Source organism: Stigmatopora nigra, chromosome 8 (assembly GCF_051989575.1).
Source record: "Stigmatopora nigra isolate UIUO_SnigA chromosome 8, RoL_Snig_1.1, whole genome shotgun sequence".
Classification (NCBI taxonomy): domain Eukaryota; kingdom Metazoa; phylum Chordata; class Actinopteri; order Syngnathiformes; family Syngnathidae; genus Stigmatopora; species Stigmatopora nigra.
In genome coordinates this window covers 215,529-231,438 of record NC_135515.1, presented here as the reverse complement: position 1 = coordinate 231,438, position 15,910 = coordinate 215,529, and the positions used below count along the sequence as shown (strand labels likewise).

Genomic DNA, 15,910 nt, shown 5'->3' with positions numbered 1-15,910 from the left:
CGTTTGTCGGTGGGTGAAAAAAGCCACGCAAACAAACAAGCGGCCAATTGGTGCAAATCTCACTTTGCTGAAAGAGTTGGCGCCGACAAGGCCAGAAATAAAACAACGCCAGTCTCAAAAGTCTTATAAAAAATAAGAGGATAAACATTTAGCGTTTGCGCCAATATTCCAATCAGAAGGAACGCCATTAAAATGCTGCTATCGGATTCGAAAAAAAAAAAAGATATTAACTCAAAGTCGTCTGACGCATTTATCTATAGCCGTAAATTACATTGAGATTGGGAAGCGGCTATTTGATTAAATTCAATCATTTTGCTCACCACTTATCCTCCCGAGGGTCGCGGGGGGTGCCGGAGCCTATCCCAGCTGACTTTGGGACATTTCAAATCGCCCCGCCCCCCCCCATCAAACGTCTGGGAGCGCGTCATCCTATCGCCTATTTTGCAGCCGAGTAGGCGGGGCTATCTCTCCCGCCGCCCTCCAATGGGCATGTGCGCGGAGCGGCGTCGAGCGGGGTCTGCGGGACGGCGCACGCCGCCGAGCGCCAGTCGGCGTCGTCCTGCGGCACGTAGAGGACCGGCGTCTCCCTTCTGCTTTTCCGCGCGACTTCCTCCGCCTCCTCTCATGCGAGCCAAGCGTCCGGATAAGTGAGCCGGCCCCCCTTCCCCCCCAGGCCCACCCCTCGGGGCTCTCCCCCACCCCTTGACGACAAGACTCGAGTGGCGGCGACCATGATGCTCCGGCGGCACCTCCTCTTCCTCCTCTCCGGCTTGGGCATCTTTGGAGGTGAGTGACGGACGCTGCGACGGCGCCGGGGCGTGGCCTCAGCCACGGACGGTCCCCCCCGGGCGGGCCCCCCTCGCGATGGTCGGACGGACGCGCGTGAAACACCGCAGCGGCAAGTTTGCGCCTTGTTTTGTTGTGACTGCCTGCTTCCTTGCTGCTGCTGCAGTCACCTCCATCCATCCAGCCAGTCTTCTTCTACCTGCTGTGTGTGTTGTTTCATTGGAGCAAGTTGTCGCATCATGCAGTGTGAACGTTTACAAAAAGTGTCCCCACAAAGCCACCCCACGTAAATGACGTACCTTCTCGTCGGTGTCCCACACGCAGACATATGCACGCACGCACGCACGCAGTGGTAGCCGCCGCCCCTCCACGCGCACATGCACGTCCATGCACGTGTCAGTGAATGAAGGAGGTGAGCCAATTGACTTCCCGGGAAATGTTGGCCCACTTTTGTCCGACTTGGTTTTAGGTTAGTGAAAGTGACGACTCCGTTCCAAGCGCTAGCCATGCAGTGACTCCAAACAAAGCACACGTAAATGCCTCCAAAGTGGTTGGGCCGCCGACCTCCCGCTTCAGACGGATGGGACGTCTACTCGGGGGGAAATGCGTTTCATCGGTATTCTTTGGGTCGCCATAGAACGTTGTCAGTTCCGAGTGAGTTTGGACCTGGACTTCCGGGGCCAATTTTTCATGACCTCGGCAGATTAGTTTACGAGTGGGCCGGGGGATTCGGGGAGATCATTTTCGTGTCATTTTCATGTCTGCGCTGAGGAGATATCGCGTTAGCCTCACATGTAAACAAAGTCGGAATCAATATGATGAGGCGCAGCGCCACGACAAGGCTTCCAAAGGCACAAAATGGACGACGGGGGGAAATTTTGGCTTTGTGTTCAATGTGTCATTCCATTCTTTCATTTTCTGGCTTCAATTGGCATATCTTGAGATCCTTTTCTCTTCACTTTGGGCTCATCTCCGGCTCATTTCCCGTTTGTTTCCGGGCATTTGCGGGTCACTCTCTGTTGATTTAGCGAAAGCCGGAAGTCCCGTCAATTTGAATGGGGACGCTGGGCCGGCGTCAATTTGACGGAGCAATGAATGAAAGCGTGAAATGGATTTTGCAAATCTTCCGCTTTTATAGGCGTCCGTCATCTTGCGCCACTCCTAATGTGGCGTCTTTTCTGTTTTTGACACGGAATGACGGCCCGCGCGCGCCGCCATTGTGTGTCTTTCTGTGACAGAAAAAGACTAGGTTAGAGCCCCAGGTGAGGACGCCACCTCCACAAAGGCCCAATTGAGGTCACTTTGTGCCTCCAGATACGGGAAATTGTACTTTCTTTTCTATTTGACCCTTTTGTACGTTGTTCATAGAGCGCACACCCCCGGGAAACGTCCTTCAGTGGAAACGGAGCAAATGAAAACAGGCGGGACCAGAACAGCCTTTCGTATTATTTGTTTTCGGTGGATTTCTTTGGGATGGATCCACAATACCCAACGATGCCCCCCCCCCCCTCCTCGAGCGTCTCCGTGGAAACGGCGCACCTGTATTAGCGGCGGGGCCTCAGAAAAGCTGACGCGCCGTTTGCGGCGTTTGCGGAGGAGGCCGCTCTGCTTTCATCTGCTGAGCCGACACGGACGGCGGCTCTTGGGGGACCCCGCCCGCCTCTGGCGTTAAGTGCGCTCATTTGCTTGTTTTTTCCGAGACGTCGGCAACTTTTGTCGGGCCGAGAGACGTCGGAATGAGCCGCTCACTTCCTGTCGGCAACAAAAGTGCTACTGATGATTCGAAGCATTGGAGCCGGTCACTTCCCGTTGATTTTGGGCTGACTGGGGGGGTCTGTCTATTTGGTTTTCCTTTCATTCACTCCTTTTTTTTCCGATTGTCCGCGTACTGTAGAAATGTATCTTTGCACCCGACCGGCGATGATCAGAGTGTGGTTGCTATCTAACCTGCTGTTCTTTTTTTGGGGGGGGCTTTGCTTGCCCAACACCCCCCCCCCAACCCCCCCCCCCCTCCCTATAACCCCTCCGCTCTTCACGCTCTCAGTGGAAGGGACAAAAAGCAAACCCAGAGGTGAGTTATAGCCTCCATTTCCTTCCTTCCTTCCTTCCCTCTTCCTGGGTGATTTATGTGGCACAAGCCAAAGCTAACCGTAAAGCGCACGTGCCGCGCTTCCTCCAGAGGCGGGCGTTAACATACGCGCTCCCCTTCCATCAGGTCCGGGCACTCGGGAGTCATTTTGGGGCTGATACGTTTGCCAGGTATCAGAGGGATCCCCAAAATCCAGCGGCACGTCAAAATACGCCAAGGCACGGCAAGGCCGAGCACATCCCTAGCCAAGGCGGCATTTTCCTTCCAGCTTATTTGCGTGTGGGCTGTCACGGGAGGCCAGACAGCCTTTGGTTCCGCCGCCGCGCATTCTTGACACCATTTGGCCCGGGGCGCCGATACCAACCACATCCCTCGGGGGCGGGGGCACGGATGGTCCCTGGTCAAATCTATTCGCGGCGGTGACCTCGGCGCCTTTTTATCCTTCCGCTTTCTCGCGCCGAGGCCTCGACAAACAAACGGCGTGTCGTCCTTTGGGAAGGAAAAAGAATGGAAACATTAAGTTTGCAGCTCACGTCCATACCCGGATGGCCAGCCCGAATCGGGGTCGAGGAAGGTGCCGGGGGGAGGAGCTCTCCCCACTAATGAGGCCGGCGTAGCGGCTCGGTCCGGACGTGGCCCGCGGGCGTCATTAGCACTCCCTCCGTGGCGTTGCTCCGACCGCGACGTCCTTCCGGCCGCCCGTTCCGGGTCCTGACCGCGCCTTCTTGTGCGCTCTGGTTCTCCCAACAGGTGCCCACGCTCAGTTCCCCATAACTCAGAACGTGACGGCGTTGGAGGGCTCGGCCGCCAACATGACCTGCCGGGTGGAGTTCAACGACAACACTTCCCTCCAGTGGTCCAACCCGGCACAGCAGACGCTCTTTTTCGGCGACAAGAAAGGTAAGATAGCGCGGGGGGAAAGGGGGAATGCCCCCTGGAAGTGTACAGGAAGTCGGCTGGAAACTACAAGTGGGGCAGGAAGTGACGAATAAGTCCAAGAACAGGGCTAGGCAAAGTGGGCAAAGTGGGCGGTCCTCAAAGCCCTTGCTGGTGCAGAGTTTTGATCCAAACCGCTCTAAGAAAGACAGTTGAAGTTCAACTGGGGTTGGGCCGCCTGCTCAAACCACCAGCAGCTGACGTCAATCCACTGATTGCACTCGTCCAACACTAGTATTGTGGAAAGATTAGCTGTGCCCAGGTTGAAACCAATGTGGAATGCTTTCCTTTTTACAAGTTGGAACCAAAGCACTCACACTGGCCCTTTATTTTAGTTTGCCCAGCCCTGTTAATTAAATGCCTTGTCTTAGGGGATATGACCTTTTCCTTTCCAAAGCTTCATTTTCTCCAAGGCGCTTGCTTGTTCTTCAATGGTCAAAAGTTTGCACTTTGATGGCCAATGTTTGAAATAGGTTTAAAAAAAAAGAAGTTTTGCACTGGTTTTTGCCAGGTACGGGCACATATATAGGTGACAAAATTGAATCAACGGGGGTTGTGGGTGAAGGGTGGGGGTAGGCAGCTTTCTGTTGGAGCCCATCCCGCAGAGAGCGAGCTGACTGACAAACTCGAAGCGGCCCCGGCCGGGGGTTGGGCCGCAAGAAGCAGCTGACGCCAATCCACTGATTGCACTCGCAGGACACACAGTATTGTGGAAACTTTTGCTTTTTACAAGTTGGAATGAAAATGTGACACCCTCCCACCCCCAGTACACACAACCCTTTTGTCAAAAAGTTAGGCCACGTGTCAAATAGCCCCGTCTCAACCCGTCCCGTCGAAATGATCAAAGAAGCAGAAATAAGCTCCTTTCTAAAAAGAATGGTGTGTTTTGTTTTTGTTTGGGGGGTGGGGTGCAGCCCTGCGGGACAACCGCATCGAACTGCTGCGAGCGTCGCGGCAGGAGCTGAGCATCCGCATCAACGACGTGGGCCTGTCCGACGAGGGCCAGTACACCTGCTCGCTCTTCACCATGCCCGTCAGGACCACCAAGGCCTTCCTGGCCGTCCTGGGGGTGCCTCGCCGCCCCGTCATCACCGGCCCGGCCTCGCCCGCCCTGGAGGGCCAGGCGGTGGCCCTGGCCTGCGCCTCGGCGGGGGGCAAACCGGCCGCCCGCATACGCTGGTTCCGCAACGGCCTGGAGGTCCAAGGTGGGTGGGCTTGGACACGCGCACACACGCACACACACATAATGCCATTTGTTTTAAAAAAGTGACAAAGTCCTCTTTGAAGGCACCACCGAGGTCAGCCCCTCGGGGAAATCGTGGACGGCCAGCAGCAGCCTGCGCCTGCGGGTGGACCGCGCCGACGACGGCGCCGCATACACCTGCCTGGCCGAACACGTGTCGCTGGCCGAGCCCTACGCCACCACCGAGGTCCTGGAGGTCCACTGTGAGTCACAAAAAAAGGGGGCGGGGCCCGGTGCCACCCACGGCCCACTGACGGGCGCCCTTTCGCAGATGCGCCCGACGTCCAGATCGTCCCTTTGGCCGGCGTTCCGCAGGAGGGCCACTACTTCAAACTGGAGTGCGTCTCCAGGGGGAACCCCGTGTGAGTTGGGCGACGGGTGGCGGGAGGGCGGCGGGCCCACGACGCTCAATGCCTTTTTTTGGCAGACCCGAGCCGGTGGCGTGGAGCAAGGACGGCGGCGAGCTCCCCGACGCCGAACGGCTGATCGTGGAGGGCCGCGAGCTGACCTTCACCGCGCTCAACAAGACGGACAACGGCACCTACCGCTGCGAGGCCAGCAACCACCTGGGCGCCGGCGTGGCCGACTACCCGCTCTTCGTCTACGGTCGGCCCAAATTCCCGCGTCTTTTGTCAATGGGAGGAGATGCAAATGAACCGGGTGGTTAAATGAGTGACGACGGCCAAATAAAGAGCCAACGGCAACGAGGCGGAGACAGAAATGGGGTTACGAGTCAATGGCCTATAGTCGCAATTGTAGCTCCGGTTTGCGCCAAAAAGAGAGAGAGAGAGAGAGAGAGAGAGAGAGCGAAGAGATAAGTCATTTTGATTTTACTCCCGAGCTAACTAAGCCGGAAAATGGCCTTATTTGCGGACCGGCGCGCTCACCGGAAAAGACGCCCACGACTGCTGTTAGCGACGTCTGTGGGATGGCGTCAAGCCACCGTGGCCAGACGGCGTCCGCCCGCCGTTTGACCCGTGTGATATTCCCACGAGCCCTGACGTATTTTGTCAGGGCCCCGCATGACTCTGCTTTGTTTGTTTTGAGGTGCTCTCAGACCCCAACGCCGTGGGGCGGCGGGGGCCGGACCAGGCTGTGATCGGCGGCGTGGTGGCCGTGGTGGTCTTTGTCACCTTGTGTTTGATCATCCTTCTGGGACGCTACCTGGCCAGACATAAAGGTGAGTTGGCCAATGACAATGGCCCTATACGTACCTCTTTCTATTGGGTTTTAAATGACAGCCGGGTTACGGGCACCTAGCGCTCTTTTCTTTTCCTTTGTTTAGGCGCGTACCTGACGCACGAGGCCAAGGGGTCCGAGGACGCCCCGGACGCCGACACGGCCATCATCAACGCGGAGGGCGACCACATGCACGCCGAGGAGAAGAAGGAATACTTTATTTGACTTTGGCTTTTCTACTTTGGGACAACACCACTGTCATTTCCAGGCTTCTTCTTTTTTCTGGATTGACTGGCGTGGGCCTTCAAGTTGGAGGGGCGTCCATCTTTGTTTTTCCGCAAGTCCACTTGGAGTTTTTTTTAGGTCTTTATTTTTTTTCTTGGCGCCATCCCACCCCCCCCGAAAAGGCAAAATGTAAAAGCACAAGGGCCATTCCGCGGCAATTTCTTTGTAAAGCACAAATTGGCCAGAGGAAAGTCACCTTTTATTCTCCCCAAAAGACTACGCAAGTGACTCTTTCACCCCCAAAAAGTCTTTGGGTTCCTTTTTGGCCCGAAAGAGCTATTTATGAGCATAGATGACATGTATTATAATCTAACGGCGGTATAATCCAGATATCCTAGCCGTTCTGACCCATGTCGTTGTCTGCCGCGCTTTTTTGTTGAATTTGGTTTCACGTGAAAATGGACAAAAGGTTCACCGTTATGGCCTTTGAGTTTGCTGCAAACGCTTTGGCCAATCAAACGTCACATGGACAACCACAAAAACTTCTTCTTCTTCTTCATGCTATCCAGAACTCATTTTGTAAAAAAATTGAAGAAAAGACAGAAAAAAAAGAGCCCCCCAACTTTGAAATTTGCTCCAAGTCATTTGCGTTTGAAGGGGCTTTCAGTGTGAGATGTTTGCTTCTCCGCTGACTATGATCCAATATTCCTCCTTTTCTTAACGATGCCGCTGTAAATCAAATAGACGGGCAAAAAAAAAAAAAGACAAAGTCTGGATTAAAATATGGATTTCAAGTCAACTTGCTTTGCGTCTTTTGGCGGACGGCTGGGGACAGTTTTTTTCTTCGGAAGGACGCACGGACGGATGGGCGGGGCCCATGGCGGCCATGAGCCGGCGGCGTTTGACCTTGAGCTAATGTTTGGCTTTCCGGCTGAGTAACGTTATCTACGCCGCCGCCCCCGGTCGAATAAACCAGCCGGGGCGCTTTCGTTATTGAAGCCCCAAAATGAAGATAACGGCTAAGGTTTAGGAGCTAATTGGATATGCATCGGGTGGCGTAAACCTTCTTCTCGCTCCACATGCGCTTCAGGGGGGGAAAAAAAGTCCATCGTCAGCATGCATTTGACGCTTAATGCTTCCTCTTTCTGCACCACCGACGGCGCTTCTGTCACGAGAGGCGGGCCTTCTGCTTGAAACCACAAAGTCAACAGGAAGTGACCCGCCAGTGCCCTAAAATGAACTCCTTCTCAGCGTTAGCTGAAGGTCGGCAGCGGCGCCGGCGGATGGCCGCCATTAGCCCAATGGGTGTCCCCCGCCTGCTTGAAATGGTCTTGGCCTAATAACAGCGGGAAATGTCCCAAAGTCAAGAGGAAGCCAGCCCTAAAATGATCTCCCTCACAGCCGGAAAGGCAAACGTTAGCTCAAGGTCGACGCCACGGGCGGACGGCGCCCATTAGCTCAATCGCTGCTTTAAATCCTTTTTGGATGGGCCTATTTAAAAGGAGAGGCCCCAAAGTCATGGGGAAGTGACCCGTATGCGCCCTAAAAATCAACTCCTTCTCAATGAATAATCTGTCGGGGGAGCCGACGCGTCGTGGCGTCGCCCCTTTGATTCATCCCGCCTTGTATTTGGAGGGTGTAATTAAAAACAAGCACCCCCGCGGCGCTGGGCACGCGAGAAGGGAAAGGCTGTCATCGGAGGCCCGCCGCCGCCCGCTCGCTACCTGTGGCAATAAATACGGCGCCATCTGTTTGGAGCGCAATCCGCCAGAGACTTCATTAAAGTGGGAACGGCGGCAAGAGCGGCAGGCTCGTCCAATCAAAGCACAGCTGTGGCGGAGCGCCGCATCTGTTTGATGGAAAGCAATCCGTCTTGAAAGGCAAACGACGCCGGCAGACGGATTTTTTCCCCCTCTTTTTTGAAATGATCTCCACCTAATGAAGTATAAATATCGAAGAATGTTGGAGAAAACAAATGCGCCCCCGAAGAGAGCTTGGCTCACGATAACAAGAAAGCATGAGTTGATCATTCAACCACCAAGATGTTGTTATTGATCCCAGTTGTTAACGATCTGCAAAACAAGTGGAGGCGTGCACGCACACACACACACACGCACGCCTCTCGGGTCAATAACACCAATTCCTAGTACAAGTGGATGACGCCCATTCTTGTGAAAAGCGTGGTGTTTTCACCTTAGTCTGACCCACAAAAGAGGAAGTTTTCGTTAGCCGTGCGCTATATATAGTACTATTCCCAACGATGAGCTTGTCCATACTGCCGTCTGGTGGTCAAAACAAGAACTTCCTCTAAACGTGACTAAAACGGTGTTGGACGACGAACCGTCGTCTGAGATACGTTTAACCCTCTCTCTGATGCCTGAATTGACCTTTTAGAAATATACAGAAAGTATCAGAAAAATACCGCACGAATATATAAAATTAACATTTTAATCATTCACGGCCAAGAGACACCCATGATCATTTTTCAATGGCTTTGAGGGGTGTTGGGTCCATTTTGCCCGCTGCCCGGCGGGTTTTGGCCTTACCGCTGTCCCTCCAAGCCGAAATAGGCCTGGAAGACGTGGTGGCAGTCTTTCTCTTGCAAGAAGCGGTAAAGCGAGCCCAAGTCGCCACGCTTTCCTCGGCCCCCGTCGAAAAGCGCTTCTCGGAAAGCGTCGAATTTGCGAAAGGAGTCGGCGTCCGAGCCGCGGCGGAGGGAAACGTCTTCTCGGTGGCGAACGGTGATCCGCTTCCAGGTGAGACATTTCACTCTAAGGAAAAGGGAGAGGGAGGTTCATAAATCAGCAAACATTCAGACACTCATCGTTCATTGATGGAATCTACGTATGACCTTGCCCAGAAGTCCTCGCAGTCGTCTCGGGCGCCTTCCACGCAAACCACGCCGGGCTTCCCCGGCATGCTGAAGCCGGACAGTCGCAGCTCTTGGGCCCACTCCAAGATGTTCTTCCGCTTGCTGGCGTTGTAAATGTGGTGGCTGTAGATCCAGAGGCGCGCAAAGGCCTCCTCGCCGTCATGGTCATTGTCTCCGGGGGGCGCCGCCGCCACCGCCGCCACCGCCGCCGCCGACGAGGCCCGGACCAGATCGCCCAAGTTGTCTCGGAGCCACTCCACCGCCGGCAGCACGCATGGCTCTCCCGGGCAGGCCCGGGCCAGGTGGGCGCGGAGGTCCGAGTGGAGGCGTGGCCTCTGGGCTCGCGTCAGCTGGCCGCACCTGATGGATACCGAGAGTTGCTTCTTTTACTGCCACGCTCCATTTATAATCATCTGCCCGAGGCTGGCACTTCCAAGGGATCGGACGACAACTCCCGTCAATGGCGGTGAAAAAAATGTTCTTCCTCTGGCCGTGAACCGTCGAAGACTATCAACTTATTGGCGTTTGGCTGTCACTGACGGCACCGGGCGTCTCATCCCTTGAAAATGGGAGGCCTGGCATTCAATTCTTACCTTACAGTTAACTCCGGAAGCACGCCGGGATAGTCAGGAGGATACGTGCAGGAGAGAATGAAATCAATCTGGCAACAAGATGTAGTTATTATGACTCATTTATTCATTCATGACAGGTAAAATGGTCGTTTAAAGGGTGTTTCTACCCCTTCAGCGGCTCTCCTGTCATCGTCCAGTCTCAAGTTGATGACGAAGTGAGGTCTGGAGGAAGGAAGTTGTTCGGCCGATGAGGAGGAGGAGGAGGAGGAGGTCTGGCCTTCGGCCTCGACTTCGACCTGATTCCGCAACTCGGCCAGGGCCAGCTGGTCCACTATCTCCAGTTCCGTGGGGAACATGCTGGCCAGAAGGTCCAGCTCTGCAAGCTGAGCTTCTGCGCGTTCTCGGAACACGGACATGCTCAAAGAAGCCTCCATTGGAGAAACGCTGTCATGGTTGCCTTCTCATTTTTAATGGACTTTATAGAGAGTTTCCTCCGACGCGTCCACGTTGAAACGGGTAGCGTGTTCCTCCCCGGAATTATTTAGCCGACGCAATTCACCAATTCAAAGTCGCTATTAATGTTTGTGATAAATTGGGTCGTGGATAAAATTCGCTCAAGAGCATTAGACTGCCCCAGCGCCACCACCGTCCTATCAATTTAAAATGGACAAGCACTAGCCAAACATGCTAGCGACGGACGGACACGCTATCCCGGGGAACCTTTTAGGCGACGCACAAACGCCAGACAAAAAAAGTTCCTACTAGGTACTATGTTATACGGACAGTGAATAACACTACGTCTCCGCAGTAATAATTGCAAACAACCGCTTTAGCGAGTATATGTACGAGATATGTGTGTCTTAGTTTCGCATGCTAACGGCTAACATGCAACTGTCCGGAAGTGAATGTGAAGAGTTGACCCGGTTATATTTGACCTCCGGTTCCCTATCCGTTTCAAGTGGCATGTTTATCCGCTATATATCATTTTCATGCGTGCGGATGTGCTCCCCGGGGCTAATTCGGTGTAACATTGGCTAACATGTCTGGATTCATGTTGTCGTCGAGCGGGAAGAAAAAGTACACCAAACGAAAGAGAACGCGTGACGTGGTCCGTGGCAAGTATGTCTTCTCAAGCGGGCACTTCGGTCACGTTTTGATATTTCGTGCTCGTATTCGACTTTGAACTTGACGTAATTGGCTTGTTTTTAAGCAATATTACAACAGAAACACGTCATGTGTGATTTCCGTCTGTAATAGCAGAGAATAGGGGAACATGGGGAAGAAAAAAGCGAAGGTGAGGAGTTCCAGAGAGGATGATGAATTTGAAATGACCGGTAAGCATGCACACATTTTCAACAAAGTCACTAATTGGTCAACTACTTAAAAAAAGCTGTTTAAATAAATGATAATAATAATGTATATAATGTATTTGAACTCGTCAAAGGTCCAGCTTGCAGGCACATTAGGAAAGGCACGGACCAGACTCTTCTCAAGAAGATCTCGGGCATGTTGGATTGGACGCGTTGCCAGGACTGTAAAAATGAAGAAATTAAGGGGAACATAAGCGGAAAACCATCTCCCGACTCTGAGGACGAGAAGGATTCGGTGGCCGAAGTCTGGATGTGCATGAAATGTGGCCACAGAGTAAACGTTTCTTCTTTTCCACCCCAAAAAATAGGCCTTTTCAGCGTATGATGACATTTATATATATATATATATTTTTTTTTTTTTGAAAGGGATGCGGCCGAAGCTCCAAGAACCAGCACGCCATCAAGCACTACGAAACGCCGCGGTCCGATTTGCATTGCCTGGTGATCAGTTTGGACAGCTGGAGTGTTTGGTGAGTGCATTTCGGCAATGGGCCGGCTCCGTTTGGCGCTGGAATCGGGATCGCCATTTTGACACCCATCCTACTCCGCCAGGTGCTACGAGTGCGACGACGAGGTGCGCTACTCCGCCACCAGTCAGCTGGCCCAGCTGGTCAGCGGCATAAAAAAGAGCAGGCAGCCGGATGCCGGTGGCGGTGGTCCCAAAAGTAAGAACGTCGGAGCAAAGCCCCACCTTCCGAGTTTTCCTGACTTTGGCTGTCTTCTCCGGGAAGACGGCGCGGCGGAGGCGCGGCCCAAGAGCGTCTCCTTCAAGACCAAGGACGACCAAGACGAGGAGAGCCCCAGGAGCCGCAGCCGCGAGAGGAGGCCCGCCGCCGCCGCCAGGAAAGAGTCCGCCTCCAAGGCCGAGGACGACCCGGGCGTTCCCATCCGGGGGCTCTGCAACCTGGGCAACACGTGTTTCTTCAACGCCGTCATCCAGGTGAGAGGTTGGACCAGCAGACGTTCTAAGGGCCGAACGGAGGCGTTAGCCTTTCTCCCTCCCTCTCTCTCTCCCGCCCGGCAGAACCTTTCGCAGACGCAACTGCTGAGACAGACGCTGGGCAAAGTGATCCAAGAGCAGAGCAGCCTCAGCGTCAAACCCGCCTCCTCCTCCAAACTGGTACGTCAGCCACCCGCGGCGCCGGCGGCGGCGGCGGCCCGACCTTTCCCCTTTTCTCAAATTGGCGCTCCGGCAGAAAAGCATCGTGGCGGAACTGGATCGCCCCGGCTCGCTGACGGTGGCCATGAATCAGCTCCTCAACGAAATCCAAGAGTCCAAGAAGGAGGTGGTGAGGCCGCAGGAGCTCTTTACGCAAGTTTGTACCAAGTGAGTACAGATGCGAGATCGGTGGCGGCGGCGGCGGGACGCCACTTTGACGCTTTCTCTCTGCCGTCCTCTTTTTGTCTTTTTGTGGTGCAGGGCCGCCAGGTTTAAAGGATATCAGCAGCAAGACAGCCAGGAGCTGCTGCGCTACCTGTTGGACGGCATGAGGGCGGAGGAAAGCAAAGTAGGTGCCTCCCTCCTTCCTTCCCTCCCTTCTTCCCTCCCTCCCTCCCTCCTAGCCAAGCCAACTGGAGCCCATTTGTGTCCCAGAGGGTGAGCAGCGCCATCGCGGAGGCCCTGAAGCGATCGGGAAAACACAAAGACGAAGAGCAGCTCAAGTCCGTCGTCAAAGGTGCGTCCCAACGTTGAAAAAGAAAATTTCAATGGTTTATTCTCCAGCTGTCGTCGATGGCCAGAAATGTCCGTCAACGGCAGCTGGCAATCGTCATCGGGAGGGACGTCCTCCTTGAAAATGTACCGTCTACTCTTGTATTCACAAATTGTACCCCCCCCCCCCCTCCTTTTGGAGCGCAGAGTATGAAAAAAACGGCCTGCCCAAGAATTTTGTGGACCGGGTCTTCGGCGGGGAGATCACCAGCACCATCATGTGTCAGCGCTGTAAAACCGTGAGTGAATGGAGATTTGTGGCCTGGCGTGGCCCGGCGTGGCCTGGCGTGGACTCGACCCAATTCAACAAACGCTGAGCCCATTTGCTCCGACAGGTATCCGTGGTCACCGAGATGTTCCTGGATCTTTCCCTCCCGGTCTCCGATCAGGTGAGCCCGCCTTTGCCGGTCCAGGTGATTAGGGTTGAAGATCGGGGGGTTGCGGTTACTCGACACGTTACTTTTCTTCAGTTTCTCAACTCAGAAAATGTCTCCCCCGCCCATACAGGCGTACAGAAAGAAGCCCCCGAGCAAAGCCAGCGAGGACGGGCGAGAAGGCGAAAGCGAGGACGCTGCCGCCGGCAGCAAGTACCAGCAGAAAAAAGCCAAGAAGCAGGCCAAGAAACAGGCCAAGGTAAGTAAGCCGGCGCGCCGCCAGCGTTGGCCCTCCGTCAACTAACGCCCCGCTTTTCACCGTACTAACTCCCTTTGTGTATTTCTTGCTCAGGAAAATGATACGCCCTTTCATTTTCATGATCAGCAGGCCTTTTTGGAGCAATCTGTAAATAATGACTCGCTTGCAAAACATCCATTTGACACGCAGGGTTAGAACGTACAGCGGTATGACAACCATTGGGCGCCTCCTCCACCGACCATGTCACCCTAAAATGGCTTTTTTTTTTTTCTTCTTACATTTTCCATCCATTGTGCGGTCTTGCTATGCCCGAAGCAGAAAGTAACATCAAAACATTTCCCATTGGAAGTTGACAATAACAGAATGGTCGGGGGTGTCCAAAGTTTTCCCTGCCGCTGTTTAACGCCAGAACATTTGCCAGGGTCCCAAACCCAAAAAGTCTTTTTTTTTTTTTTCCCCTCTCTCTTTCGGCAGCATCAAAAACGGCAGCACAAGCTGGAAAGCCGAGCGAGCCTGGGGAGCCTGTCGTCGCCGTCGCCGCCGCCCCCCGTCGGCCGCGGCGCCTCGGAGAGCGGCGCCGATTCGCCCCTGGACTCGGCCTCCAACCTTGTGGACGACGACGACGACGACTTTGAGTTCTCTCTGGCCGAGCGCCTGGGAAAAATCAGCTTGAACGACGAGGCGGCGGCGGCGGCAGACTACTCGGACACGGAGGAGAGCGAGGGGGAGGAGGAGCCGGAGCGGAGGGAGGAGCCAAAGGAGCGGGAGGAGCCGGAGGAGCGGGGAAAGGAGTACCGGGTGGTCAACCAGGACCCCGAGCTGGCCTTCCAGACGCTGGCCCGCCGCCCGTCCCCGGACAAGCAGGAGTGCTCGGTAGAGTCGTGCCTCTTCCACTTCACCGAGGAGGAGCTCCTCAGCGACAACAACAGCCTGCTCTGCGTCAACTGCACGCGACGCCTGGCCGGCAGGAACAAGGCCGCGGCGCCGTCAACGGCGGCGGGTGAGCCCACCAAACGGGAACGGAAAAAATAGTCCCCGTCGGAAATGGCCTTTCTCTTTGGATCTTTCTCCTCTAGGAGCCAAAAAGAACGTCTACACGGAGGCGTCCAAGCAAATGCTGATCTCGTCGCCTCCGCCGGTGCTCACGCTACACCTCAAGAGGTTTCAGCAGGTCAAAAACAACAAAAAATACAATACAATCCTAGTTTGAATCCCTTTGGACTGAAAAAAAGGCCACCGTCTGTCCAGGAGCTCGCCGTCCAATCCCTTTTTTTTTTTTTTTGTCTCTTCCAGAACGGTTACGGGATCTCCAAGGTCAACCGGCACGTGCCCTTCCCCCTGCTTCTGGACCTGGCCCCCTTTTGCGCACTCAAGAGTAAGGTGCGTACCACCGGATGGAGGGCCTCGTTGAAACATGACCGACGAGTGCCAAAAGCCAGACGGATGTCGCTTCCCGTCCTCGCAGAACGTGGCGGAAGGCGAGCGGCGGATTCTCTACGGCCTGTACGGCATCGTGGAGCACAGCGGGACCATGCGCTCGGGTCACTACACGGCTTTCGTCAAAGTGCGACCCCAGTGCTCCAAATCCAAAGGGCCGGACGGTAAGGAGACGGCCGACGGGTCGAGTCGAGCCGAGCGTCGTGTCAAACCCGTCTTCCGTCCAGGAGAGGCGCCGCGGGGCTCCTGGTTCCACATCAGCGACACCAGCGTGCAGCCGGTGACCGAGAGCCGAGTGCAGAGCAGCCAAGCCTACCTCCTGTTCTACGAGAGGATCGGCTAAGCGCGCCCAACTTTTGGCCCACGTCGGGCCGCCTTTCCATAAAGGAGGACTTTACCGCTGACATTTTTACAGCCGCTGCTTTCTCGCCGTTGGGAACGTGCGCCAACGGGTCCCTCCAGTCCACGGCGGAACTGCAATTTTATACAAATGTGTGTCTATTTTGGATAAAGGTTGAATGAAATAAAGTAGCGGGCCTCGTATCGGGCCATACGCTCTGTGTCGCCGTTGTGCCCATCCGGATGCTCCACTTGAGGACGACGCCTGCCGTTTTTGTAGATTGCTATGGGGAAAATAAAGATCAAAATGGACATAAAAATACATTTGTCTGACCTGCTTTTGTCCAAATCTGCTCAAATTCAGGATTCGAAATAAGAACAAAAATCATAGAAGATGTATAACACTTCAAGAATAGTTATTCAAAAGAAATGGCAGGTCAAAAAGACTAGTTTGAGCATTCCAGTTACAGCAGGACCACTCTGAATCAAAAAATCAAGTTCGATCTGGGGAAACGGTG

At 54.5% G+C, this 15,910-nt stretch overlaps 3 protein-coding genes across 9 annotated transcripts; 2 read left to right on the top strand and 1 right to left on the bottom strand.

Annotated features, from left to right (window-relative positions):
* The first annotated feature begins 499 nt into the window (after nucleotides 1-499).
* Nucleotides 500-7,257, top strand: LOC144200204 (cell adhesion molecule 2-like). Of its 3 annotated transcripts, none has more exons than XM_077722188.1 (9): nucleotides 500-786; nucleotides 2,837-2,857; nucleotides 3,626-3,775; nucleotides 4,726-5,016; nucleotides 5,099-5,257; nucleotides 5,326-5,416; nucleotides 5,482-5,660; nucleotides 6,112-6,234; nucleotides 6,340-7,257. In XM_077722188.1, exons 1-9 carry the CDS (start codon nucleotides 732-734, stop codon nucleotides 6,456-6,458), a joined length of 1,188 nt encoding a protein of 395 aa, XP_077578314.1. In that variant the 5' UTR covers nucleotides 500-731; the 3' UTR covers nucleotides 6,459-7,257. The 3 variants fall into 3 exon arrangements, with proteins under 3 accessions (XP_077578314.1, XP_077578313.1, XP_077578315.1); XM_077722187.1 differs by having other exon boundaries at nucleotides 2,831-2,857; XM_077722189.1 differs by lacking the exon at nucleotides 2,837-2,857.
* A 1,635-nt stretch (nucleotides 7,258-8,892) lies between these two features.
* On the bottom strand, nucleotides 8,893-11,176 carry rwdd2b (RWD domain containing 2B). Its single transcript, XM_077722925.1, has 4 exons — nucleotides 10,070-11,176; nucleotides 9,924-9,991; nucleotides 9,310-9,690; nucleotides 8,893-9,229 (listed from the first exon to the last, which is right to left on the bottom strand). Exons 1-4 carry the CDS (start codon nucleotides 10,334-10,336, stop codon nucleotides 9,001-9,003), a joined length of 945 nt encoding a protein of 314 aa, XP_077579051.1. The 5' UTR covers nucleotides 10,337-11,176; the 3' UTR covers nucleotides 8,893-9,000.
* usp16 (ubiquitin specific peptidase 16) lies at nucleotides 10,128-15,716 on the top strand. Of its 5 annotated transcripts, none has more exons than XM_077722922.1 (19): nucleotides 10,128-10,418; nucleotides 11,163-11,236; nucleotides 11,347-11,546; nucleotides 11,639-11,742; nucleotides 11,825-11,937; nucleotides 12,004-12,212; nucleotides 12,297-12,392; nucleotides 12,469-12,599; nucleotides 12,693-12,780; nucleotides 12,867-12,948; nucleotides 13,131-13,222; nucleotides 13,319-13,372; nucleotides 13,491-13,616; nucleotides 13,710-13,763; nucleotides 14,091-14,616; nucleotides 14,693-14,787; nucleotides 14,910-14,996; nucleotides 15,082-15,217; nucleotides 15,281-15,716. In XM_077722922.1, exons 2-19 carry the CDS (start codon nucleotides 11,176-11,178, stop codon nucleotides 15,394-15,396), a joined length of 2,370 nt encoding a protein of 789 aa, XP_077579048.1. In that variant the 5' UTR covers nucleotides 10,128-10,418; nucleotides 11,163-11,175; the 3' UTR covers nucleotides 15,397-15,716. The 5 variants fall into 5 exon arrangements, with proteins under 5 accessions (XP_077579048.1, XP_077579046.1, XP_077579047.1 ...); XM_077722920.1 differs by having other exon boundaries at nucleotides 11,160-11,236; XM_077722921.1 differs by having other exon boundaries at nucleotides 10,128-11,021.
* The last annotated feature ends 194 nt before the right edge of the window (nucleotides 15,717-15,910 follow it).

Coding starts and splice junctions, on each gene's coding strand:
- LOC144200204 (XM_077722187.1), top strand. CDS start 732: ATGATGCTCCGGCGGCACCTCCTCTTCCTCCTCTCCGGCTTGGGCATC. Junction 5,417..5,481: donor GTCTCCAGGGGGAACCCCGT/GTGAGTTGGGCG, acceptor TTTTTTTGGCAG/ACCCGAGCCGGTGGCGTGGA. Junction 6,235..6,339: donor CTACCTGGCCAGACATAAAG/GTGAGTTGGCCA, acceptor TCCTTTGTTTAG/GCGCGTACCTGACGCACGAG.
- rwdd2b (XM_077722925.1), bottom strand. CDS start 10,336: ATGGAGGCTTCTTTGAGCATGTCCGTGTTCCGAGAACGCGCAGAAGCT. Junction 9,992..10,069: donor ACAGGAGAGCCGCTGAAGGG/GTAGAAACACCC, acceptor TCTTGTTGCCAG/ATTGATTTCATTCTCTCCTG. Junction 9,691..9,923: donor CTTCCGGAGTTAACTGTAAG/GTAAGAATTGAA, acceptor GGTATCCATCAG/GTGCGGCCAGCTGACGCGAG.
- usp16 (XM_077722922.1), top strand. CDS start 11,176: ATGGGGAAGAAAAAAGCGAAGGTGAGGAGTTCCAGAGAGGATGATGAA. Junction 12,213..12,296: donor TCTTCAACGCCGTCATCCAG/GTGAGAGGTTGG, acceptor CCCGCCCGGCAG/AACCTTTCGCAGACGCAACT. Junction 12,781..12,866: donor TGAGGGCGGAGGAAAGCAAA/GTAGGTGCCTCC, acceptor TTTGTGTCCCAG/AGGGTGAGCAGCGCCATCGC.